Below are 27500 nucleotides of genomic sequence, written 5' to 3'. Positions count from 1 at the left end.
GTTACACAGTCAAATCAAACGTCAGCAAAACAAAAATTATCATAACAGCTCTTTAAAAAAAAAAGAGAACAGAATACCATGTACGAAACGTTTCGGACTCAGAACCCCTCTTCAGCCAATAACAAAAACAATAAAAACAGGAATATCTCATTTATAAACCATATAGAAGGGAGATAAAATATTTGGCACGTTATTTATGGAAGAAATAGGATCTTGGATTCCCAAATTCTAGTCATTTAGAGCCATTATCCTGGTTTCTCTAACGTGAAGCTGAACAAAACAGGATGAATAACACTATAGACGAATGAGATAACTTATCTCATTCATCTGTAGTGTTATTCATTCTGTTTTATTGATAAAGGGGAAACCCATGACGTCCGTTTTATGTTTTCATATTTTAAATTGAAGCTTACATTCAATTTCACATTGTTATTTATTTCTTCGAGCTTCGAGCAGCACCATTTACACTAACGTGAAGCGAACGCTAGAAATTGCTTGCTGTCCTTTGGCTAGGACTCTATCGTAAAATTCTTTCCGCCAGACCTACAGACTCAGGTTCCTAATCACTGCCGGGTGAACAAGGTGGAAGGGGGGCGATCAGAATAATAATCTTGACTGCACCCAGGATTGACAACAGTCCTTCTGGGCGTGAAGCAAGTGCTCTACCGAGTAAGCTATCGGGGCCCACATCTATGACCAGGCACACATTCAACTCTCCGTGAACGTATTGGTAGATTGGTATAGAGTACCTCGTTTCTGTATATAGTCCCTCTGTGCATTCAGTTGCCTTCTCTGACTTCGGATGACATCACTCTGTTCTTGGACGTTTTTCTCTAAATCTGTAACTTTTTTTCATTGGAGAATTTACCATGAATAGAATAAATAAGGGATAGAAGATAATTCAACAAAATAGAAACAGTGAATATGGCTCAGGATTAGTCTACATAAAAATGCAATATCAATCGTTTCGGCAGGTATTAATAGTTGGACGATGAAAGTAGTTGTCGAGGAAGAAATTTTAGAAGTAGTAGTAGTAGTAGTAGTAGTAGTAGTAGTAGTAGTAGTAGTAGTAGTAGTAGTAGTAGTAGTAGTAGTAGTAGTAGTAGTAGTAGTAGTAGTAATTATAATAATAATCATATTATAATGATGATAATTATAATAATAATAATGAAAATAATAATAATAATAATAATAATAATAATAATAATAATAATAATAATAATAATAATAATAATAATAATAATAGTAGTAGTAGTAGTAGTAGTAGTAGTAGTAGTAGTAGTAGTAGTAATTATAATAATAATCATATGATAATGATGATAATGATAATATAATAATGATAATAATAATAATAGTAGTAGTAGTAGTAGTAGTAGTAGTAGTAGTAGTAGTAGTAGTAGTAGTAGTAGTATAGTAGTAGTAGTAGTAGTAGTAGTAGTAGTAGTAGTAGTAGTAGTATAGTAGTAGTAGTAGTAGTAGTAGTAGTAGTAGTAGTAGTAGTAGTAGTAGTAGTAGTAGTGTAGTAGTAGTATAGTAGTAGTAGTATAGTAGTAGTAGTAGTAGTAGTAGTAGTAGTAGTAGTAGTAGTAGTAGTAGTAGTAGTAAGTAGTAGTAGTAGTAGTAGTAGTAGTAGTAGTAGTAGTAGTAGTAGTAGTAGTAGTAGTATAGTAAGTAGTAGTAGTAGTAGTAGTAGTAGTAGTAGTAGTAGTAGTAGTAGTATAGTAGTAGTAGTAGTAGTAGTAGTAGTAGTAGTAGTAGAGTAGTAGTAGTATAGTAGTAGTAGTAGTAGTAGTAGTAGTAGTAGTAGTAGTAGTAGTAGTAGTAGTAGTAGTAGTAGTAGTAGTAGTAGTAGTAGTAGTAGTAGTAGTAGTAGTAGTAGTAGTAGTAGTAGTAGTAGTAGTTAGTTAGTGTTGTTGTTGTAGCAGCAACAGTTGTGAGAACTCCGATTACAGTTGTTTAAGAGAATGTTTTGGGTTTTTCTTTATTTACCTCTCTGTTGTAGTAATTCCTGTTTTTTCTGTAGTTCTAATATTTGGTTTTGTTTCGGGGTTTGCTGTGATTTTTCCATGTTTTCTACCTTTGACAGTCTGGCCAAGATGTACCTGATTACGTCTTCAGCATTTTGGTCTGAATTGAAATTACAATTTATTATATCATGACCAATAACAATTTCCATCTTCGTCTTTACCACGAATTCTCCTTCAATTTCCTTCTCTGCGCCATCCTCCTCATTCTACCTACACTCGTCCTCTTTATCACGGATAATCTAATTTTCTTCTTCTCTTACTGATACTACTACTTCTACTACTACTACTACTACTACTACTACTACTACTACTACTACTACTACCACTACTACTTCTACTACTTCTACTACTACTACTACTACTACTACTACTACTACCATTAATACAACAACTACTACTACTCCTTCCGCTTCTTCTTCTTCTTCTTCTTCTTCTTCTTCTTCTTCTTCTTCTTCTTCTTCTTCTTCTTCTACTTCCTCTTCCTTCCCCTCCTTCTCCTCCACCTCAGCTTCCTCCTCCTCCTCTCCCTCTTCCTCCTCTCCCTCCTCCTCTTCCTCCCCTCCCCTCCTCCTCCTCTCCCTCTTCTCTTTCTCCTCCTCCTCCTCCTCCTCATCCTCCTCCTTCCCCTCTTTATTCTTCTAAGACCCTTATCGTCTTCCTCAGACTCCTATTTCCTCATCCTTTTTCTCCCCCGCCCCCCTCCCCTAGCCCTTCTCTTACCCAAACCTTCTCTTCTTTTCTCTCGTCCTCATCCTCAACTACCCTCCCCATATCCTCTTTCTACTTCCTCCATTTATTTTCGTGACATCAAAACATTTTTCTTTCATTTACCTAGGCCTACACATCACTACTCGTACGTTGATTATAACCGACGTGTACATATTTTCAGGTCTGATAACAGAGCGCAATTATGGGCTTGATTTAAAACGTTGTTGTAATGGACAATATGTTGCCTTGGTTTGAGAGTGTTTCCGTTAACTCTCTCCTTACCAGACATTTTCAGAATTTTCCGTGAAATTTCACACCCACCCAACACAAAAAAAGATTATTTTCTACTCAAACAGTAAAGGAACAAGTACATTCCATACATAATATTGTCCAGTGTCTAATTTTTATCGTTAGAACAAAATATTTTCTTTATAATTTGTGATGTACAAAGGATATCAGAATGAGAAAACTGTTGGTTTCATTGTAAGAAATGTGATGATTTTCCTATGGATGGTAAGGAGAGTGTTAAAGAGTGACACATCAGGGACTGGTAAAAAATCATACACTTTTAAGAGTACTTTAATTACAACATCGGGCCCATAACAATTTAGGTTATCAGACCTGCGAAATTAGTATACGTCGATTCCAACAGACACCTACTTTGAATCGTAATGTTCTTCCTGGCTTGTTCATCCTGCATATGGCCAAAGTCATCGAGATAAAATACAGAACAAATGTACACTCCAGAGTCCTCTCTCATCACATTATCAATCGTTACACTAAGGTAACTGTTGCTGACGTCATCGCCGTCAATATGGCCCTCGGCCTAAAGGGGAAAAAGCGAAAGAGATGGGAGAGGGAGACAGGGAAAAAGATATGTGACCCATTGCGTCAAACAGGGGTTTAGATGCTAAAACTGGCATTTACAGTGAATAGCAATGAGGTCAGACATGGTCAGACCATGTGCGGCTATGTGGTCTTGTGGTATGACACTTGCTTTCGGATCGGAAGGTCCTGGGTTCGAGCTTCGCGCTCGGCGCATAGTTGAGTCCTTGGAAAAGACTCTTTACTCACATTCTCTCACAGGTGTAAAATGAGTACCGCGTTATCTTTGTCTGAAAAATTGTAATATCGCCTAACAGGCGTCATGTCCCTTCCTACATGTTAAATGTTGCTGTTGACCAGTGACCCCTTGTAAAGCGCTTTGAGCACAATCAGTGGATATTGCGCTATATAAAGAACAATTTTTTTTTAGATACAATTTCTTTAAGTGTCAAAAGCTAAAAGTTCTTCTTTTTCTGATCATTCTTATTTAAACTTCAGTTCTCAACACGATATAAGACCCATTTGAGGCAATTGGTTTAAAAATATGAGTAATTATCTACTGAAGTAATGTATAGGTTGTTGTAAACTTATCTTCGTTTAAAGTTTTTTTTTAAATGTTATTACACTATCTATCACTTCCTTTGTGACAGAAACATGCACTGAAGACGGCTATGTGGTCTTTTGGTATGACACTCGCTGTCGGATCGGAAGGTCCTGGATTCGAGCCTCGTGCTCGGCGCATAGTTGAGTCCTTGGAAAAGGCGGTTTACTCACTTTCTCTCATCATACTCATGTGTAAAATTAACAGCGTTGTCTTTGTCCGAAAAATTGTAATATCGCCTAACAGGCGTAACCCTCTGGATACGTTTCTATGCTCGCCGGAGAAATATTTCATACGGGCGTCAGCCATTGTTCAGATAGTTTAGAGCCAGTGTTACTAAGTTACCATGCGTCATTGGGAAGGAGGAACTGACGTTACGACTATTGAAGAGTATTAAAAACAAACAATCTTAGCGGCGATATAAAAAAAAACGTGTTAAATGTTGCTGTTGACCAGGGACCCCTGCCTTGTAAAGCGCTTTGAGCACATTTAGTGGATATTGCGCTATATAAAGCTCAATTTTATTATTTATTTTTATTAAGTCAATGCGCTCGTATTTGCAGCCGAACGCGATTATGGGCTAGATTACAAAGTTACACTATTTTGTGTAGGTTATCACTACACTTATCTGTAGGTCTGATAACCCGATTCTCTATGGGCTCATTGGTGTAATGAAAATCTAAAAAAAAATCGACGCAAATATTGTCCGTGACAACAATGTTAAACTAGGCTTATCAGTAGGTTCAGATGTCAGACCTGCATAATATGTACAATCATGAGCCATCAATCGTTCTTAATGATCTGTGCAAAAACTGATGACGTAATTACGCAACTAGAGAGAAAGAGGGGGGGGGGTGGGCTAGTTTATGATCGACGCTCAAAGTGATGGCATAAATACACATCAAGCCAGAGAAAGAGAGAGAAAGAGAGAGAGAGAGAGAGAGAGAGAGAGAGAGAGAGAAATGGAGAGAGGAGAGAGAGAGAGAGAGAGAGAGAGAGAGAGAGAGAGAGAGTTCATTAATAGTTGACATTTTAAATTCATTTCAATTGTTTTTGCCGTCTTTCTTCTTGCTTATAACAAATCCTTTGTTTTATGAATTGTTTTGGATGAGATGGGGTGTAATAATCAGACTAGACTACGCTTATTGTGTTATAAACACTCGTTTTGATTTATTATTATCACAAGATGCAACACGCTGTGAAAATCTTAAATTAAACGTGTGTTTATAAACCAATACAAAAAATTGAGCTTTTTATATAGTGCAATATCCACTAAACGTGCTCAAAGCGCTTTACAAGTGGTCCCGGGCCAACAGCAATATTTAATATTTAGAACGGGACATGACGCCTGTTAGGCTATATTACAATTCTTTTTCGACAGAGACAACACTGTTTACGGCCAGTACTCATTTTACACCTGAGTACGGTGAGAGAATGTGAGTAAAGAGCCTTTTCCAAGGACTCAACCGTGCGCCGAGCGAGGCTCGAACCCCGGACCTTCCGATCCGAAAGTGAGCGTCATACCAATAGATCACATAGCCGCACAATAAGCTTGATTTAATCATTTTAAATGGCATGTTCAAGATGTAGCAGGTTTAGGTTATTTAAATATTCAAAAGAAGAAGAAGAAGAAGAAGAAGAAGAAGAAGAAGAAGAAGAAGAAGAAGAAATCAACAAAACCACACACAAACACACAAAAAACAAAAAAGAAGAAGAAGAAGAAGAAGAAAAAGAAGAAGAAGAAGAAGAAGAAGAAGAAGAAGAGAAGAAGAAGAAGAAAAGAAAGAAGAAGATCAACAACAACAACAACAACAACAACAACAACAACAACAAAAAACAAGAAAAAGAGGAAGAAGATGAGAGAAGAAGAAGAAGAAAGAGAAGAGAGTGGAGGATTGGAGAGGAGAAGGAGATGGCAGGAGAAGGAGGAGAGGAGAAAGTGAATGGCAGTATGGATACGACTTACACGGACGCTTTGTTTTGGAATTCGACCATACTCAATTTTATCCTGTCCCTGTATGCTGACAATTCTCTTTTCATCATTCTTGGACAATTGTAGAACAATGTCAGTTTTCCTACAGTTGCCCCTTTTCTCTACCAAACATTTTATATTCAGTGACACGTGTGCAAGATCTTCCCTATACTGGTTGGTGACCTCAATCTTTATTGATGCAACTGGAAACCGAAAAATAAGATTAAGCAGGAGAAACACCGAGATTAAAAGATGGAGACTAACATTCTGAATAGTAAAACGTAGTGAGATTAAATCTACAAAAATAAATCGTGACGTCAAATTGTGATGGTTTAAGTTTTGCTTAAAGATCGCAGATGAAAGAAATATTTTAAAACTGTTTTTCAATCTTAATTTACGAAATCAGAAGTATTTCATGGGTAGAATAAAATATATCTTGCCCTCTTGTGTTTTGTAAATTCCAATTTTGTTCCCACCACGTACCTGCAAGATCGTGCAGCGATTGGGGATACAACCGAAATTAGAGGAGATGATATATCCAATAAGAGAAGCGTACAGACTTTACCGTCCTCTATAGTAATGGATACTATCAATACCTTAACTAGTATCAAGGATAATTTATCATCTCAAGTACTCAAAAAGTGTGGTGAGTTTAATGCTGCAAAAATGGGAGTCAAGGGCTATTGGTCAAATTTTTCCTCCTTTTTCACTTTTGTCACCAACAACAGTGAATATTGGTTTGGATGACTTTTCCCTTCCTATTTTGTTAATGTGTTCAAGGGTTCTCGGCCTTTTTCCGGTAACAAGTTGCCAAGGAGGCCGTCCTTAACTCTATCCTAAACAGAATTTTCAGAACTTTTCCCTACACTTCACACCCACACAACACAAAAACAGATTTATCTTACTTACACAGATAAGCAACAAGTACATTCTATACATGATATTTTTCGGCAAAATGAGATCTACAACACAGTGTTGAGTTTTTATAACAAGCCTACAACGAAATATTTTCGTTCAATTTTATGATGCAAAAAATTATAAAATTGTTTTGTTCCATCGTAATGAATGTGACGATATTCCTATCATTGGTAAGGATATGGTAAAAACGTCGTTATGAAGGCCTGATTGGGAGTTCAATCCGAGCTCACAGAAAGTTGTTACATTTTTCCATCATCCATGCAACATCTTTAAGATTATGATGATAGAAGATGCTTCGATTCAACTATATAAGTTATTTGCCGTACTCTTGAAAAACTCGTTTTCAAACAATTTTGCCAAAAAAAAATCATCCTTCAAATATCGATTCGATTTGATTGACCCTGATCTTGGAAAAACTTTTGTAGTAGTAGTAGTAGTAGTAGTAGTAGTAGTAGTAGTAGTAGTAGTAGTAGTAGTAGTAGTAGTAGTAGTAGTAGTAGTAGTAGTAGTAGTACTCGTAATAGTACTTATAGTAGTAATAGTGATAGTAATATTAGTAGTAGGTGTAGTTGTAGTAGCATTAGTAGTAGTAGTAGTAGTAGTAGTAGTAGTAGTAGTAGTAGTAGTAGTAGTAGTAGTAGTAGTTATAGTAGAAAGAGTGGTAGTACTAATAGTAATAGTAGTAGAAGTTGTTGTTGTTGTTGTAGTAATAGTAGTAGTAGCATCAGTAGTAGTAGTAGTAGTAGTAGTAGTAGTAGTAGTAGTAGTAGTAGTAGTAGTAGTAGTAGTTGTAGAAGCATCAGTAGTAGTAGTACTACTATCGCACTACCAGTGCAAGAACAACTCCTCCTTCCCCTCCTCCTCCTCCTCCTTTCTCCTCCTACTACTACTACTACTACTACTACTACTACTACTACTACTACTACTACTACTACTACTACTACTACTACTACAACTACTACTACTTTTACTTCTTCTTCTTTTTCTTCTTCTTCTTCTTCTTCTTCTTCTTCTTCTTCTTCTTCTTCTTCTTCTTCTCTTCTTCTCTCTACTACTACTACTACTACTACTACTACTACTACTACTACTACTACTACTACTACTACTACTACTACAACTACTACAACAACAACAACTACTACTACTACTACTACTACTACTACTACTACTACTACTACTACTACTACTACAAAAACAATTACTGCTACTACTACTACTACTACTACTACTACTACTACTACTACTACTACTACTAATAATAATAATAATAATAATAATAATAATAATAATATAATACTTCTAGTACTACTACTACTACTACTACTACTACTATACTACTACTACTACTACTACTACTACTACTACTACTATTATTACTACTACTACTACTATTATGACTATTACTACTACTGCTACTAGTACTACAACACCACCAGCAACAACAACTACCACTACTACTACTACTACTACTACTACTACTACTACTATTTACTACTACGACTATTACGATTACTACTACTACTACTATTACTACTACTACCACTACTACTACTACTACTACTACTACTACTACTACTACTACTACTACTACTACTACTACTACTACTATACTACTACAGCTCTCGCTGCTGTTGTTGCTGCTGCTGCTGCTGCTTCTACTACCGCAACTATATCACTACTGATAAAAGAAAAATCAAAAGTCTTACGCTTTGCAACGGAACATAACATTGAAGACTGGTAAAAATAAAATAAAGTAAATTAGTAACTCTTATTGTCTAATAATTTGTTTGTAAATCACTTACCAAATACATTGAGGCAGTGAATTGAGAGGAATCCAAAGAAATAGACGGTGTTGACACGCGGATATTTCATTTTTTTTATGCTGTCTTTATAAAACAGTATCCCAGAAATCAGAAATGACAGCCTGTGTCCTCAAAACTAGGCTTGTGATCTATACGAATCTGAAAAGTGGGAATATAAAAGTACCACACAAATCCGAAATAAAGAAAAATTGACAAGAACAATATTTTTTACCGACTGTGGCACTACCAAAAAAGCCAGGGGCAGTTGATTGTGAACAACACAGAACTATTAGCCTAATGAGCCACCTCACAAAAATTCTTTTGAAGATAATTTTACTAAGAATAAGAAATAAAATACGACCTGAAATTGGGGAGATGCAATTTGGTTTTGTTGAGGACAAGGGTACCAGAAATGGAATATTCACATTATCAATGCTGATAGAAAGATGTATTGAAGTAAATAAAGATCTGTATATGTGTTTCATCGACTATTCAAAGCCTTTGATAAAGTACAACACGAAAAACTATTCAAAATTCTATCATCCTTGGACATTGATGGTAAAGATTTAAGAATATTACGGAATTTGTACTGGGAACAAGAAGCAGCAATGCGTGTTGACAACGAGCTAAGCAGTTTTACACCTATTAGAAGAGGAGTTAGGCAGGGGTGTGTTTTGTCTCCAGAGTTATTCAACCTCTATAGTGAAATGATATTAAGAGATATCGAACATAAGAAGGGGGTGTGTATTGGAGGAAAGAATGTAACAAATCTGAGGTATGCAGATGATACGGTTCTACTGGCAGAATCTGAACATGAACTACAAGAATTACTGGATGTTGTAGTCAGGAGTAGTGAAAATATGGGACTGGAACTGAATATATCTAAAACAGAATGTATGACGGTATCTAAAAATAATAACCCACCAGCCTGTGTAATAACAAGCAGAGGACAAACAATACAACAAGTTGAATGTTTCAAATATTTAGGCTTCAATGTAACATCCAATGGAAAATCAAATTGTGAAATAAAGAAAAGAATAGGTATGGCGAAGAATGCATTCAACCAGCTGCATACAATTATGAAAAACAGGAATATTAGCATGAAAACAAAAATCAAAGTCCTGGATTGCTATGTACTGTCTGTGCTGCTATATGGTTGTGAGAGCTGGACCATAAACAAGACCATGGTTAAAAGACTGGAGGCAGTGGAAATGTGGTTTTACAGAAGAATGATGAGGGTGTCATGGATGGAAAGGAAAAGAAATGAAGAAATTTTAGAAATGGCAAACAGAAAAAGATCACTGATAACAAAAATCATCAAACGCCAAATGGAATTTTTAGGACACATTATCCGCCACCCTGGTTTGGAAATACTCGCCTTGACTGGAAAGATGAATGGAAAAAGAATAAGAGGAAGACAAAGAATAACGTATTTGAAAGGGATAAGAACTTGGACAGATGAAGCTGAGAAAGGTGGCGCTGCTTTAATAGAATTGGCAAGAGATAGATCAGCTTGGCGGAAGATGACCTCCGACGTCTGCTTCAGATATGGAACTACATGAGATGAGATGCATATTATCTAGTAACAATTCTGCCTTCTCTGTTCTATGATTTTTATTGATCTCTATTAGATCGGACTCACATTGCATAAATTTGCCTTCTCTGTGCAATGATTTTGGTCACCCGTTTACGGTCTTACACAGTACAGTAACCTGCACTATGCATTGCTATTTTCCGGCCCCTAACTTTTTTCACAAAATCAACCCTACATTGTGCGAAGAATAGCAAGTGACGATTTGCGGTCTGCATGGGTTTATATAACCATGGTGAGTAGTATTCATAGGACGACTGAGAGGCGTTGTCAACACAAGATAGACTAACAACAGGTTTGAAAAATAACAACTCATGGTCGCCTTAAGCTAATTTCCCATTGAGACTTAAGCTCGTTCTACAGTAACATCACAGCAATTAATTAAGCAATCAAATCAGATTGTCGTCCTTGATAGTGATACAAATGAATGCGTTAGTTAAGCATCGAAGTTTGGTTCTAGCGTTGCTGGACATGAGTCAATTGATTGAGACGACCTGCATGCAATTGTGACCTTGATTTAATTTGGTTGTAATGGACAATATTTTGCGTGGATTTGAGAGTATTTCCATTATAGCAATGAGCCCATAATAATTTGGGATATCAGACCTACAAATAAACAGGTGGTGGAAATGAGGATGTTGAGATGGTCACTTGGCTGGACGAGAAAAGATAAAGTGAGAAAAGAACGAATTCGAAAGTTGACTGAAGGGAAGAATTTATCAATAAAGATGAGAGAAGATATATTGAAATGGTTCGGACATGTAAAGAGACGAGAGAGGGAGTACGTGGGAAGGAAAGTATTGGACTTACAAATAGCGGGAAAGAGGAAAAAGAGACCCCAAAGACTAGATGGTGGGATAAGGTAAAGGATGATATGAAAGAACTGGGCCTGGAGGAAGATGATGCGCTGAACAGAGATGCATGGAGATGTGGCATTCATTACGGCAACCCTGCAAACTGCCGGATAAGCTGAAAGAAGAAGAAAGACCTGCAAATAAACACAGCCTTTCATATAGATCGGTTGTTCCGTTAAAGCAGTTGGTAGAATTTACACTCAAAACGGCGGCGATCAATTCCGGGTAAAGTCATGATTTTTCTCTGAACCTGCTGTCCATCATATAGAGATTAGGCAGCTGGGGCTGTTGGGTCTGGCGGAAAGTACATTGCAAAAGACTAGCTTCCTTCCAGTCCAAAGGCTGTTGTTCTCCGTCTTACGCTATAGAAACTGGGGTAAAATTCGGTTCCATAGGAATGACTTTTTTCATATAGATTATATATATAAATTTCCATTTCCTCTGATCAAGGAGGAGGTTCCAAACCCACCTCAACACTGAACGAGACTCGGCGCTTGACGGACGCTATTACCATTTTTTTTTCAACATTGCCAATGTTGTTATAAGTCAAATACTCAATTAATACATACGTTTAATAAGACGATGTGATAAATAACAATTTCCCATTGGAATGGAAGCTTCGATTTAAATAACACAGTCATATAATTTAATCTAATATAATTTAATCTAATATAATTTAATTTATTTTTATTCAATTTAATTTGATTTGATTTTAATGTAATTCAATTTAATTGAAGCTTCCATTCGATTAGACTATAATCAATTTTTGGAGCTTCAAACAGCATTTGCACTAAGAGGATGTAAGTTAATGACCGTTTCCAAGGACACAGCCATGCTTTGTCTTAATCGAGAATAGAATGTTGAATCCACATGTCAGAAGTCAATTGGCTTCAACAGTCGTGACGACACTTCCCTCGTAATAACGCATAGTAACTTAGACACTGCTTCAAACTATCGGAACAATGGCGGACGCCCTTATGAAATACTTCTCCCACAAGCATAAAAGTGTATACAGAGGAGAAAAACGTTATAAATCTGATCATGTGAAAAAGTTCGAGCCAGCATGAAGAATTAAAAGTACGGATTTTCTTTGTTTAGAAGCAAGCTGCTGGTTGCTGGGCGGACGTGACATCAGAAAATTGAAGCCAATAGGGAGATTGTGGAGTAAACCACGGGTTTTAGTTGACGTCGTTTTCTAACAGCATACTACCGATCAGACGCAAACACACGAACATAAAAATCACAAACTGACAACCAGAGCATTTATACAGAGCAATATCCACTAAACGTGCTTAAAGTGCTCTACAAGGAGAAGAAACACTAAGCATGTAGACAATATTACACTTTTATTCGGACAAAGACAACGCTGTTTAAAAATAAGTACTCATTTTACACCTGAGTGCGGTGTGAGAATGTGAGTTAAGAGCTTTTTCCATGAACTCACTCAACTATTCCCCGCCTAGAGCGGGACTCGAATCCTGGACCTTCTGATCCAAAGGTAAGTGTCATGCCAAAGTCCACATAGACACACAAATAAAACGATGCGCACTCATTCACTCAGCCTCACAAACAATTTCCCACAAGAATAAAAATAAACTCAACCAAAACATCGGTTTAGACTTTTACAAAACAGTTTAGTTACAATGGCTAGTAGTAATCGTAGTTGGGAGTAGAGTACAGTAGTAGTAGTAGTTAGTAGTAGTAGTAGTAGTAGTAGTAGTAGTTAGTAGTAGCGTGGTGGTGATGTAGTAGTGGTGGTAGTATAGTAGTAGTGGTTAGTAGTAGTGTAGTAGTGTAGTAGTAGTAGTAGTAGTAGTAGTAGTAGTAGTAGTAGTAGTAGTAGTAAGTAGTAGTAGTAGTAGTAATAGTAATAGTAGTAGTAGTAGTAGTAGTAGTAGTAGTAGTAGTAGTAGTATTAGTAGTAGTAGTAGTAGTAATGATAACAGCAACAACAGTAAACACAACGATAAATACACCAGTAATAATCTAACCAATATCAACAAAATTGTTCCATGACAACATTTATTATGATATACTACATGAAAAATTAAAGTACATTTTGCATATTTAAAAAAAAAACACAAATACAGGAGCAAAATAGCGATATGCGGCACAACGTAACAGAAATATCATGAATCAGCAAAGTTGTTCGATGATTGAAATTACCAAAAACCATTAAAATGTTAGTCCTTTGGATTATGGGGCAGCTGACTCAGCGGTAAGGTCTTTTCTTCGTTCGCGGAAGGTACCGAGTTCTATCACCAACCGCTGCTCTGTGTGGCCTTGAGCAACTCACCTCGGCCTAGCTCAATTTGCGGCGTTGCACTTCGGCTGACCCCTGGGTTATTCCAGTCTTCCCTTGGAATAAACACTAGAGAAAAATATCCCCTATGCGATGAATAAAGGGAATTTCTTTTGTTATTTTTATTATATTATGTGAGCCTGTGCTAAATTCTGGCTCTTTTCCGCTTTCATAGTTATGCGCATTATACAATCTATATTTTAAAATGTTTAAGTGATTTTAATTTTATCCTTTCATCAAATGCATATTTGAAAAAAAGAAATAAAAACATTTTTGTCTCTCATCGTTTTATCGGAAAGAGAAATCGTGACGTCACATCTTCTTCTAGGAAGTGTGAGTGTAACAAGTCCTTCAGAGGACTAATATGAATAGATTACACATTGAATCAGAAGGTGGCATGACTAACTTAGTAGCTGGATGTATTACAGATTCCTAACTCACTCAATCCTAGAGATTTTTGCTACTCTTCAAAATTGGGAAAAAAAACATATATTTAAGATGAGCATGTACATAGATTGTTTTTTCAACCACCATTTACATGTAAAAACTAAAAACATTAGCTTTGATACTACGCCTATAATTTGCTCAGAAAATGTAACAAATAGGCATGGGGTAAAAGTAACCCGAATATAGTCGGTGTTAGGGTTGAGTGAGTTAAGTTTACTGATTATTTTTATTGACGACCAGGATATATTTAGACAAGGAAATAAGATGACCATCACTCTGAAACCAGAAGGTCAATTTCACGAGGCTTGTATCCATCCTCCAGAGGGTGGCTTTGCATACACTTCCAATGAGATTGGAACCAGTTTTTTGACATCACACTTTTGTTCCCTGTTGGGTATTATGTAATGATAATAATAATAATGATAATAATAATAATAATAATAATAATAATAATATAATAATAATAATAATAATAATAATAATAATAATAATAATAATAATAATATAATAATAAAAGAAAAGAGAAGAAAAAGAAGAAGAAAGAAGAAGAAGAAGAATATATATAATAATATAATAATAATATAATATGATAATAATAATCATCATCAACATCATCATCATACTCATCATCATAATTATAACATTAAGCATAGTTCTTTAGCGCCTTTAGTCGAAACCTCAAGGCGCTTATAAAAATAAGACATTATTTTCCCATAATACAAAAACACTGCTAGACCAAATCGACCAACTAACTGCCATTGTTGACATTGTTAAGATTATGGGACGAAAAAGAGCAAGGATGGATGATCTTTATTGAAGACCCGAATTTACTTAGGCTAGAAAATAAAATACCATCAATCTGACACCTAAGATGAAATACACAATGTATGTATCTAGTCCTCCGGAAGAGTGGTTTACACTTCCAATGAAATAGGAACCAGTGTTTTGGACATCAAACTTTTCTTCCCAAAATGGTTTTGTGTCACAATCAGACAAATATATCAAGATGTGGCGGGCATCTGTATGATTAATCTTTAACGACTATCATCAGCAACATGGAATATTTTGTCAATATTATCATCATCATCATCATCATCATCATCATCATCATCATCATCATCATCATCATAATCGGGTTTCGTGTTTATAGAATTAATGAAATAAACGTCACTTTTCTCCATTGTTATTCGGGTGATTAATTTCCCCCAAAGTCTCTCTAAGAAACTATAAACGTTAAAGGTTATAATATTGTTGTGTGTGTGAGTGTGTGTGTGTGTGTGTGTGTTTGTGTTTGTTTGTTTGTACAATTCATCTGGCGAGCAGAACACGTGACTGTAGCATCCATTGCGAGAGATCTATCTCAAAGTACAATTTCACAGACTGCATACATATTCGTGGTGCAGTACGCGTTATACAGCAAAGTATATTTACCAATCACAACACATTTTTTCTGGCTGCTAATTACTGGGTACCCCGGCTCCCACAAAGCACTGGAGGATGACAGTTCTTGATTGTCGTAGTCGTAGAGCCAGGGACCACCTGTGGTCCGTTGTCTGATGCCCACATACATTTGGAAGTCATGATGGGGGTTAAACTTGAAGATCGCTCCTAAAATCATTTTGTAGTCTTGGATTTTATTGGCCGTGGTAGCGTAGGAGAGGTGTCGTTTTCAGCCTGGCAAATTGATTCGCTTGTGAATCGGTCGCCATTCTCCAGGCCTGTGATGATACAGTATGTTTGACTGGCCGTGACCAAGCTGTGGTCTGCACATATATCAACATTGGAAACTGTTGTAGTTGTAGTTGGGAGCGTTGTTGTTGTTGTTATTCCTGTTGTTGTTGTTGGTGGTGGTGTTGGTGTTGTCGCTGCTACTGCCCTTGGTGTTGTTGTTGTTGATGATGATGATGTTGGGATGTTTGTCGTATGCATTGCCGTTGTTATTGTTAGGGTAGTCAATGTCGTTGCTGCTGTTGTTGTTGTTCCCGTTGTTGTTGTTGTTGTTGTTGGTGGTGGTGGTGGTGGTGATGGTGTTGTCGCTGGTGCTGCACTTGGTGTTGTTGTTGTGGTTATTGTTGTTGTTGTGGATGATGATGTTGGGATGTTTGTCGTATGCATTGCCGTTGTTATTGTTAGGGTAGTCAATGTTGTTGCTGTTGTTGTTTCTTCTGTCGTTGTCGCAGTTGAAGGCAATTGTGATGATTGTTGTATAGTTGTAAAATAAGTAGAATTGTCTACGTAAACAAGATAGGTAAGTGTGGAGGTACCTAACTCTCCCTCTATCATCCCTTTGTAAGGAACGCAAGTTTTGTTATCTGGATGGAAAGAAAATCCAATGCATCCGATTGGTTTCATTCTCAAACAGTACAAAGCACATCCTATCGAGCCTCTGTTTGTAACCACGGTACCGTTGTCTCCGCAAGTTCTGGGAATATTCCTGGTTTTATTAGGATATAATTCAAATCCATAATTCCATTTTCTTGAGTCACCGCCGCAAAGCATAATATAGCAGAGACGACAACAATCATGTTTATAAGAAGATACCTCATATTTTCAAGCTGAAAGGGAATTGTTCACAATCTAAAGTCTTTATCCAATCCAGAAGTTTGTTTATTAATTTTTCGTAGAAGAAGAAAACTCTACCTAAAAGGAATAAAATTAGAACTGTAAATACAATGTTTTATTAAGATTGGTTGTTTTATACAAGACCAAGTCATCAGGGTAACATTTAGGCCTAAAAATGAATACTTCGTTCCCCTATTAAATTTTTTTTAATGCACCCTGTTTATTAGTTTAAGTAATTTTTCTTCCACCTCAGATTTATTAATCTTTCTAGTACGAAACAGCCATTGTTTTATAAATTCAATTTTCTTCGAAAATATGATACCGGATTTATTTGCAGGATGGGGTGGGTCACATTTTAAAATAAATTTATAGTTTTGCTTGTATCTCCTCTATATTTTATTTCATCTTATATTAGCTTCGTATTTTCATCGAATATGAAAATGTAAGAGAACTAAGAGCCCGTTCACACACCAATAATATAGCAATGGCGAATTGTTTCATATTTTGTTGATATTTTAGAGGTCATCTCAATCAAGCTTACCTAAATACCTGACATCTTCACTAAGTCTCCCGTATTCGCATTTTAAAATATGTAGCACGATGTTAAAACTAAAAAAATGTGTTTGAATTTTGTGATTGTTTTCGCTTTCGCCATATTTGATTTCTAAAATTATTATCGTATAAGGACCAGAGCTCCTCTAAACATTAAAATATCTTTAAGTTTACAGATATTTTTTTATGCTTTTATATGGTATAAACCCATAACTCAACACAGCTCCAAGTATCTGTATACTTTTTTTTTGTCCGATAGTACAAATCGACACTTGCCAAAACTGTCCAACCCAAGTTTTCTTTAGGACACACGCACCCCCACAGAGAGAGAGACACACATAAACACACACACACACACACAAACACACGCACACACACACACAAACACACGCACACACACAAACACACACAAACACACACAAACGCACACATATCCGGGAGAATTCAACCAACCAGTGGAACATCCAGTTAGACGTCTTTAGGGATCGCCATTAGCCTGAGAGGCTATTATGATCGTTTTTTACACCACAGACATATGCAGTCCCTACAAACTAAGTATCACTTCTAGGTCTTTACACACCACTCGCTTGCTATGTTATGAACAATTACGGCCTTTCTCGAGTTGATTAGAACACCTCTCTCTCTCTCACTCTCTCTCACACTCTCTCTCTCTCTCTCTCTCTCTCTCTCTCTCTCTCTCTCTCTCTCTCTCATAATTGTTGATATGGCATTGACGGTACAGCAACCTCAGGATTTGCCTTAAGAAGGAGTCTCATGACATTGACCTAAAGGTGCATGAAACCATAATGTTGAACAAATCATCACCTTTATCACGACAAGACCATTGCTTTTATAGAGAAAGTTTGGACCATCACAAGACCGTTCACTTGTAGGGACCACAATCTTATTGTATATGCCATAAGATGCGCACAATTGGAAAAGATCAGGAGATTGCTCTGTGCATCATCCAAGGACATTACCAGTGAATCAGGTATAGCTGTAGACCTACATTTCAACCTATCTGGCCATCCCGGACCCAAATCCGTTACCTCTGCATTAAAACTCTTCGATGTTCAAATCCCATGGACTCAACATCAGACTGGATTTTCATTAATTTACTAGGCATACTGCTTCTCCTTATTTCTTTAATTTCGAAGGTTTCTGACATTGTGAAGATTAGCATGCTTAGTGAACCTATATAGTTTTATATCGGAGGATGACGTTTTCTTTCAAATTCATGATCTTATTCATATCAGGTTGTATGTTTTTCAAATGGATCACTATTTATCCATCAAAGTTGGTGAGTCCCGTGTTTGAGAGTTTTTTGCCAAGATGAGAGTCATTTACATCGATTGATATTTGAAGGACGAGTTTTCTGGCCAAATTTTTAAATATGTGTTTTTTCCAGAGTATGGCAGTTTCTGCCTGTAGTTCAAATACAATCTTGGATTAATTTCACATACTCTGATACATAAGCACATAATGTTATTCCTTTTTTTTTAAAAAAAGGGCATTTAACACTTACAACCATATGAACGACATATCTATGACACATATTTATTTGTATTTCACTCGTCTTTTTCTTCAAACACTGAATTCTATCCATTATTTTATAACAGCATATTTCAAGAGTAATAAATGTTTTTGTTACGGAGGGTGTACACCGTTTCTATTCGTTTACATTTCGTCTTCGTATTTTCCAATAAGTCGTTTCTAATGGTCTTCTGTTCGTGTAAAAAGTGATGTTTTATTGACTGAAGAAGGGCTTTGAGACCATAACGTTCCTTGTTTTGGTATTTTGTTCCTTTTTGAAGCAGTCACAATGCCTTTGAAAGTTTATGTATTCTTGATCGACGACATGAAATTAACCTTTGACCCAGCTTTATTTATATAAAACGACGAATGAACCAGTAAATAATATTCCGATAGCTCAATAGTAGTAGCCTATATCTCATAGGATTATGCAATCCAAGCTTTATGTTATCTTGAAATATATAAAAATGAAAATAAAAACTAAAGAAATGTGAGCTTGAATTCAATTGATAAAGACAAATTATTTGATGTGGGCGTATCGGGTTTCGCCTTTGTCAAAACAAAAATATGAATGAGACACGAAAGACGAATTTGAGATGAGAGGATGGCCTAATGAAAGTCTGTTGTAATCGCATTCGCTGTTTTTCTTTTTGTTGTTGTTGAAAAAGGGGAAACTCGAAACGTCCAAAAGCCACATCATTTCTCTTTGTTAATTAAATTCAAGCTTCTATTCTATTTTCACCTTGTTATTTAATTCTTCGAGCTTTAAGAAGCAACATTTGCGATTTATCTTGACAACTGACTGAATGATCACACAACACAGATTGCGGCACCGATGATATTCATTCAAACTGTCTCTTACTGATCGAGATTCTGCACGAATTAATACATAATGGACAAGAAGATGAATGACAAATCGATAAGGTTAACTTTGTGAGAGCTCTATTGTAACCAGTCGCATCAAACCGGTTTTATTTAAGCGTCTACATTGTTTTTTCTTTCTTCACCTTAACTACGCCATTCACACATATCTCATTCGTTCTTAGTGTTTTGTTAATAAAGGGGAAACCCGAACGCGAACAGTATCTGTCTTCGTTTAATAAATTGAAGTTTACAATTCAATACTTATCGTCATTTTTTACTTCGAGCTTCAAGCAGCAACATTTTCATCATTTAATTTGGATGCATTGTTGGGATAATTAACGGATATTATTTATTATTCTGGATTTGCAGTTAAAACAGTTAATTAATTTTAAAAGAGGACCGTTGGTTTCAATGACTCCTCATGCTAAGATTGAGAATTAATTCACATCTGAGGTCGCTTTTGCATCAATCTGTTTTCATTAATTCATTGTTCTGCTACAATCTTGAATTGCCCTCATCATCATCATCATTGCCTTTTTCACCCTGGGTCAGGGTATAGGCCACAGACAAACAGTTTCCATCCTTCTCTATCCCGAGCTAACTTTTTTATCTCATTCCAGGTCTTACCACTTTTCTGTATATCAGCTTCTTTAATTCTTCTCCATGTTCCTCGTGGCCTTCCCCTTGATCTTCTGCCCTGAGGGTTCCAGTCCAATACTTTCTTTGTTATAGTTGAGTCATTCTTTCTAAGCGTGTGTCCAATCCACCTCCATCGTCTTCTTCCTATTTCCTCTCCCACTGGTTTCTGTTGTGTTCTTTTCCATACTTCTTCATTTTTTATTCTATCCATCCATTTTATTCTGAGTAGCTTACGCATGCACCTGTTTACGAAAATCTGTACCCTCCTTATACATGCCTGTGATGCCTTCCAAGTTTCACATCCATACAGTAGGACAGACTTCACGTTTGAGTTGAAAAGTCTCAGCTTTAGTCGGAGGAGATATCTTTAGTTCTCCAAACTCTGTTCAAAGATGTGAATGCAGCCTGTGCCTTTCCTATTCGTGCTTTCATCTCTGCTTCTGTGCCTCCATCCTTGTCAATTATACTTCCGAGATAGCAGAAAGTGTCTATATCTTCGAGTTCCTGATCTTTTACTTTGATCTGCTCCCTTTGACGCGTACCTATCCTCAAGACCTTTGACTTTGCAGGGTGAATTCTTAGACCAATTGATTCCGAGAGGCAGTTTATAATTGTGGTTTTTGCTTGCATCTGGTCCTGGGTGTGGGACAAAAGAGCCAGATCATCTGCAAAATCCAGATCATCCAACTGTGTCCAGGGGGTCCACTGTATCCCATTTCTTCTCCCTTTGGAGGTTTCCTTCATTAGCCAATCATGGCAAGGATGAACAGAAATGGTGAGAGCAGCATCCCTGCTTGACACCAGTCTTAATTTCAAAGCTGTCAGTAAGCTGATCTTCATGTACAACCCTGCACTTGATCCTTCATACATTTCCTTAATGAGGTTTACTATCTTTTCAGGGAGTCCATAATGTGCCAGAATTTTCCACAATGTTGCTCTGTCAATACTGTCGAAAGCCTTCTCGTAATCCAGAAAGTTGACAATAAGAGGAGAGTTCCATTATATAGACTGTTCCACTATGACTCGCAGAGAAGCAATCTGGTCAGTGGTTGAACGGTTTTTCCGAAAACCTACCTGTTCATCCCGCAGTTTAGCATCTGTTGCATTCTTAATTCTCTCTAAAATAATACGGTTGAAAACCTTTCCTGGATAGAAAGAAGAGTGATGCCTCGATAATTATTACAGTTACTGAGGTCCCCTCTTTAAGCTTGATAAGATGTCCTTCCTTCCAATCCTTTGGGAATACCCGTCATTCCAGATTCTCTCAAATAGTGGGTGCAGGGCCTCAGCATTTCTTTCCGCATCAACTTTTAGAGCCTCCGGTGGAATCTGGTCTGGTCCAGCAGCTTTCCCCCTTTTGCCCTCATGATCACTAGATTCTTATTGTGAAGAAGAACAAAATTACAATGGGGGCGATGTATGTTCAGATTTTTGTCCAACTATGACATCGATCTCATGATTAGTTGTTGTTCAACGATTGGATTTTTCATATAAACAAGCTGCTTTGTTTATGAAAATGACCTTTTTTATATTGAATATTTTGATGTTTTTTTATAAGGGACAAAATTGGCATCACTCTGCTTTCTGTTATTGTTACAAGAGAGACATTTAAATTATCAGTTCTCACAAAATTATATCTATAAGCACACTATAATCGTTCATGATTACACATAGATTTGTATGTTGGTAAGTTATATCCGGCTGGTGATGCGAGTATTTTACCTAACGCATAGCGTCAATAACGTAATATCCGTTTAATGCGCTCATGGGCCTTTCAAGGGAGCCGAAGCAAACAACAATATTTAGCATGTAGAATACTGGGGCGTGATGATCATCACGAATTTTATAATAAGGAAAAGACACCTAAGAAAAGACTCTTTACTCACATTCTCTCACCGTACTCAGGTGTAAAATGAGTACCTGGCCGTTAACAGCACTGTCTCTGTCGAAAAAAAATGTAATATCTAATAATAGTCAATGTCTTGTTCATTTATTTTCTGATGAATATGGGAATTGTCATTTAGTTACTCACTTGTTATAAGTAAATTAAGTCATATTGCAACCAAAAGCCGCACCACTCTGCTAACTTAATGTCGTCTCTGATGTGATTGAAATTTGGCCAATACTCGTCCTCAATATCAATCGTTAAAGATCTCTCTCACACTCTCTTATCTTTCTTGGTCCAGGTTGGATATCTAGGAAACATAAACATTTCATTTGAGGCGTTTTCAATTTTTAAAAGGTTTTTTGATTCCACAAAAATCATTAGCATGTTATAATTGTCCAGTTATCGAATAATTAAATGAGAAAAATTCAGTTTATCATGACGATTTCCTTGGTTATTGTCTTACCATAGAAATAGTTAAAATTTTTAGGACTGAAGAAAAGAACGTTTATTTAATTGTATTCACGCATTGTTACTGACAAAATCCTGTCTCAATTTGTTGCATGTAAAGGGATTAAAATATTATGTATAAAAAAGTAAGCATTTGATAATTAAAGAAATAAGTACGGAAGGTAGAGAAATCTTCTCTTTCAGGCTGTTCAGCATGCAATCTGTCACTCCACATATTGTTAGATTTTCAATAGGTCCTCTCCCCTCCATGATTAGATTGTGAAATTGTATTATCTTTAGTCGCCCTCTCTTCTCCAGCAACTTTACCAGTAAGTCAATTTCAATTCTTTTTTCAAATAGTCATGAAATTTAACTGTCTTTTTCTGATGGTGTTTACAAAGTGTGTACTCAATTTCCCTTAGATTTTATTTTAATTTTTAATAATATTCTAAGAATGTCATAAAAACAAATTTGGTGGTAATCTATCAATTCGGTTAATTCCACACAATCATTAAAATAGCACAGATCCACGATCATTCTTACCGATGCTGCCATCACAATTTGTGGTTTTTGATTTTTTAATTGAAATGTGTTCTTTCGTTTTTTCAATTCATTATTACCATCAATGAATTATGTATACCCAAATTGTAGACTTAACTTTGATTTTGTTTTGATATAATTTCTAGTTGGTAACTTATTTTCAGCCAAAAAGCATACATTTTGGTTTTTCACATTGATTTCCAAAGATGTCTTTTCTATGTTTGGCACATATCGAGTAGTCGTTGTAACTCTCAGATTCTGCATTGAGCAGTTCACAACGTTCTTATGTTGGGCTATATTCACTCCATTTACAACATGAGGACTAATGGAGTCACAACATTTCTTTTTTTTAGACCATTTTAATGAGGAGTTGTTTGAATTATCTCAGACTGGATGATAACTTTTAGCTATATCATCCGGTTTATGGATTTTCATAAACTGAACCGAAAACGTCGAAGAACAATTTGTCTGGGCCCTAATTCCGATGGCATTTGTGTTCAAGAGGTTTTTACGTAGGTACACAAAGTTTTGTGATTGGTAATAGTGGTCTTCACACTGAGATGTTTTGCTGTGGTTTAGGAATTTGTAAGCGCGTTAAGCTTATTTTAAGGTTATCAACAATTTTTGATGTGCATCTACAGAAATAAAAAAGTTTTTTAAGATTTTGCTAAACACACGTCCACTCATTCATTAATACGATCGTACAAATCGCTTTTTTGGAAAACTCAAACTGGTTTTCGAAAGTCTCAGCTGAGGTTATGCGATGAAGCTTTAAACGAGTTATGTATAAATATTATCCAAATATTTTGTAGCACAGGTTTTTTAAAATTATTATCGATATGTTCTGGATAATGTTCTTTACATCTCCGGAAGAGGGAGCTTACGTTTCTTCTTCAATATCTGGAGGTGGCTCATTGTCATTTGACAAACCGTTGTGAACAGGTGGAGCCTGTCAAAACGACAGTAAAAATCATTTAATTTGTTGACATCAGTTTTCGTTTTTCCTTGTGGGAATGTTCGTTTCTTTTGGTCTACTCCTCCCATTTGTTTTATCATCTCCCATGCTTTCCTTGCGCAGCCCGATCTCAGTTGTCGCTCCATTTTATTTTTGTATTCAACCTTCTCTTCTTTTATTGTATTTCTGATCTCCTTTCCCTTTTCAAATTCTAGTTTAATGTCACCACTCATATAGGCAATTTTCTTTTCATTGAGTAAATATTTAAGTCGCTTTGTAACCCATGGCTTATTGTTAGGAAATATCTTAATTTCTTTTTTTTTCCACGCATAAATCCACACAAAATGTAATATAACATGTCAAAGTTTCGGTCCATTCATCAATACTGTCACCTTCTACCATTAATGTCTCCCACTGAGTACAGTCAAAACAGCCGTTCAGTCGTTGGATTGCCTCTTGAGTCCAGATATGGCGATATACTACAGTTGGTTTCTCACTCTTTAATTTAGAGATGTACGTCGGTACTAGGTGAATGGTATTATGATCAGATGTGGCTATCGGTTGTTTTTGTAGCGCTTTGTAGGCGTTCTTTATATTGCTATAGCACAGATCAAGCGTGTTGTTTCCTCGTGTTTTGCAGGTGACGAACTGTTCTAGTCCAGCTATGGGCAGCTGACAATGATTAAAATCACCAAATAATAAGTGGACTGTCCGGTGACGTAGTAGTAATGACGATACATGCTCATTTATTAATTGGTATGCTTTCTCAATTTTTGCGCTAGGTGGAATATAAATATTAACAATGGTGACAACACGAAACTCTCGAGGCAAGTAGTGTGGACGTAGAGACAAAGAAAGTAGTTCAATATCAGGCGTGTCAATTTGATCTTTTATATTTACAATTTTACACCATCTATCATTCACGTATATGCATAGACCTCCCCCTTTGTTTTTCCCTAATGACGTGTCTCTATCCTTTCTGTACAAAGTAAAATTTGCCAAATCAATACTACTATCGGGGTCCATAGACGAAAGCCATGTTTCCATAAGACAAATAATGCATGCATTTTATAATCATAATCAAACTTGGAGAGAGCAGTGAGGGTGTCTATCTTATTACGAAGAGATCTAACATTGGAAAGTATTATTGAAGGGAGTGGGGGTTTAGATCCTCGTCTATGAAGTCGTTTTTTCACGCCTCCTCTTTTGCCCCTTTTCCTTTTCCCATTCATTTTCTTTATTATTTCATTGTGGGAAATAACGGCTCTCGGTTGTATTGAAAGTAAGGATGGCTTAAGTCGAAGAAGGTCGTCTCGGGAATAAATATAACTGTCGCCATTTTGTTTTCCTTGAGTTGACATTGATAGAAGAAAATTTTGAGCAGAAGTGTACAATCTGAAGTATAAGCAATATTATTTTTGTAATTCTAAATCATCATACCACGCTTAATATAATATTAAGCGAAGAATAGGTCTTCAATCAACAAATCGCGTAAAAAGATGAAAATAGCGGTGCAATTTTGTGTCGGAAGTAAACATAGCCGCCGCCATTTCGATTTCCTTTGGTCATATACATTGATTCGAACGATTTTTCCGAGGATTTGAAGCAGAATTCTAAACGTTAACGTTTAAAGTACATACCATTTATCAATACGAACAATCATACACTGTTTAATACGTAAATGAGTGAAATGTTGTCATGAAACAAATAAATACCAAAAGAATTCATCACAAGGTGTAACTGTGCGTCGCTATTCAGCGCCGCCATTTTCAAACTAATATCGCCTAACAGGCGTCATGTCTCGTTCTACATGTTACGTGTTGCTGTTGATTAGGGATTCGGTGATGTTAAAGGTCCGTACTCATCTATCGATCCTAAGGTAAATGTCATATTGCAAGACCAAAAAGCCGCACCACTGCTGCTAACCAGTTAAATGTCGTGCTCTGGAAAAATGTGAATTTGAAAATTTGGCCAATAAACTCGTCCTAATTATCAATCGGTTTAAATGATCCTCGTCGTGACAAACACTGTCAAATGTGAGATCTTGCTTGGTCCCAGGTTTGAGAGTTTTTCCTAAGGTGAGGAACATTTAAATCGACCGTTATTTGAGGGACGAGTTATCTGGCAACATTTTATCAAATGCGTTTTTTTTTCAAGAGAACAACAGTCAGCTGGTTAAATATGATCCACCAAGTTATGCAAATAATAAATGAGACAGAACATTGCAGCTGTTTCGCACTGGCGATTTGGCTTGGATTATTAAAGTCTTCCTATAGAATAAAGCATTAACAATTTTCGTCAGGAATGAAGAAATGGAAATTTATTTAATTATTCACGCAAAATCGTCGGCGTTCACTGAGGCAACTCCTGTCATCAATTTTGTTGGCATTGTATTGTGCGATTTTTTTTAAAGGCGAATATTAATTCATAAAATGAGTGGAGCAGCATGATGAATAATAATAAGAAGAAATAAAGTGAGCAGGGAAGCGCCAGAAGACAATCATCATCATCAAGTGCCAGGCCTGTTGCAGACATCGGCAATCATGTCCCTCCAACCATATCTGTCCTCAGATCTTCTCAATAGGTTCCTCCTCCACCAATCCATCCGTTCAGATTGTCAATGTAAGATATCTTCTGTCTCCCTCTTCTTCTCTTCCCAGCAACTTTACCCGTAAGTACAATCTTTTCAATTCCGTTTGTTTCTGTAAATATGTCCGAGAAATTTAACTGTCTTTTACTGATGGTGTTTACCAAAGTTGGTCGTACTCCAATTTCTTTTAATACCTCCTCGTTTTTTATTTTATTTTTCCATAATATTCTAAGAATGCGTCTATAAAACCAAATTTCGGCTGCAGTTTTTTCTACGTTCACATTCTTTGTTAATCTTCCAACACTCGCTGCCATAAAGAAGCACAGATCACACTATGATTTCATTACCCGGAGTTTTGTTGACATCTCAATGTTGTGGTTGTTCATGATTTGCTTTAATTGATTATATGTGTTCTTTGCTAAAGCAATTCTTCTTTTAATTTCATGGGTGGATCTACCATCAAGTGTAATAATGTATCCCAAATATGTAAGACTTTCAACTCTCCTGATCTCGTCGTTTTGATGGAATAATTTGCTGGGTGGTTTAACATTATTTCTGCTCAAAACCATACATTCTGTTTTTTTTTTTTCACATTGAGTTCCAACCAACATGTCTTCGCTATGTTTGGCCACATTATCGAGTAGTCCTTGTAACTCTTTTTCTGATTCTGCGATAGAGCAGTGTCATCCGCATATCTTAAGATTGTTGATGATATGTCCCCCTATATTCACTCCTCCTTCAGCAGACAATAGAAGGAACTAAATGGATGTCACTCAACTATTTTTTCTTGTTTTTTCTTGTTACTTATTTTAATGAGGAGTTATCTCTAAATTCTATCAATCAGACTGGATAGTATGAAGGTGATGTCACTCGGTTTGTTATT

The 27500-nt window shown here is 36.4% G+C and overlaps 2 protein-coding genes across 4 annotated transcripts in view; one reads left to right on the top strand and one right to left on the bottom strand.

Moving 5' to 3' along the window:
- Positions 1 to 9094, bottom strand: part of LOC144980090 (uncharacterized) — a 15189-nt gene extending 6095 nt beyond the window's left edge. Inside the window, exons 1-5 of one of the 2 annotated variants that reach the window (XM_078927591.1) lie at positions 8854 to 9094; positions 6128 to 6336; positions 3396 to 3561; positions 1990 to 2127; positions 750 to 845 (exon numbers count right to left, since the gene is read on the bottom strand). In XM_078927591.1, the coding sequence (XP_078783717.1) occupies positions 750 to 845; positions 1990 to 2127; positions 3396 to 3561; positions 6128 to 6336; positions 8854 to 8923 (679 nt within the window). In that variant the 5' untranslated portion in view covers positions 8924 to 9094. The remainder of the gene's footprint in view (positions 1 to 749; positions 846 to 1989; positions 2128 to 3395; positions 3562 to 6127; positions 6337 to 8853) is intronic. The other variant, XM_078927592.1, reaches the window with a different exon arrangement.
- The window catches only part of LOC144980094 (uncharacterized), a 344852-nt gene that overhangs the window by 133673 nt on the left and 183679 nt on the right, over positions 1 to 27500 (top strand). The gene's annotated exons all lie outside the window — the stretch shown is intronic.

The sequence above is a fragment of the Berghia stephanieae genome, chromosome 9 (assembly GCF_034508935.2).
Source record: "Berghia stephanieae isolate SIO BIC M18660-M18661 chromosome 9, UCSD_Bste_1.3, whole genome shotgun sequence".
Lineage (NCBI taxonomy): Eukaryota > Metazoa > Mollusca > Gastropoda > Nudibranchia > Aeolidiidae > Berghia > Berghia stephanieae.
The sequence above is the reverse complement of the archived record's forward strand: the minus strand, read 5'-3'. Positions and strand labels throughout refer to the sequence as shown.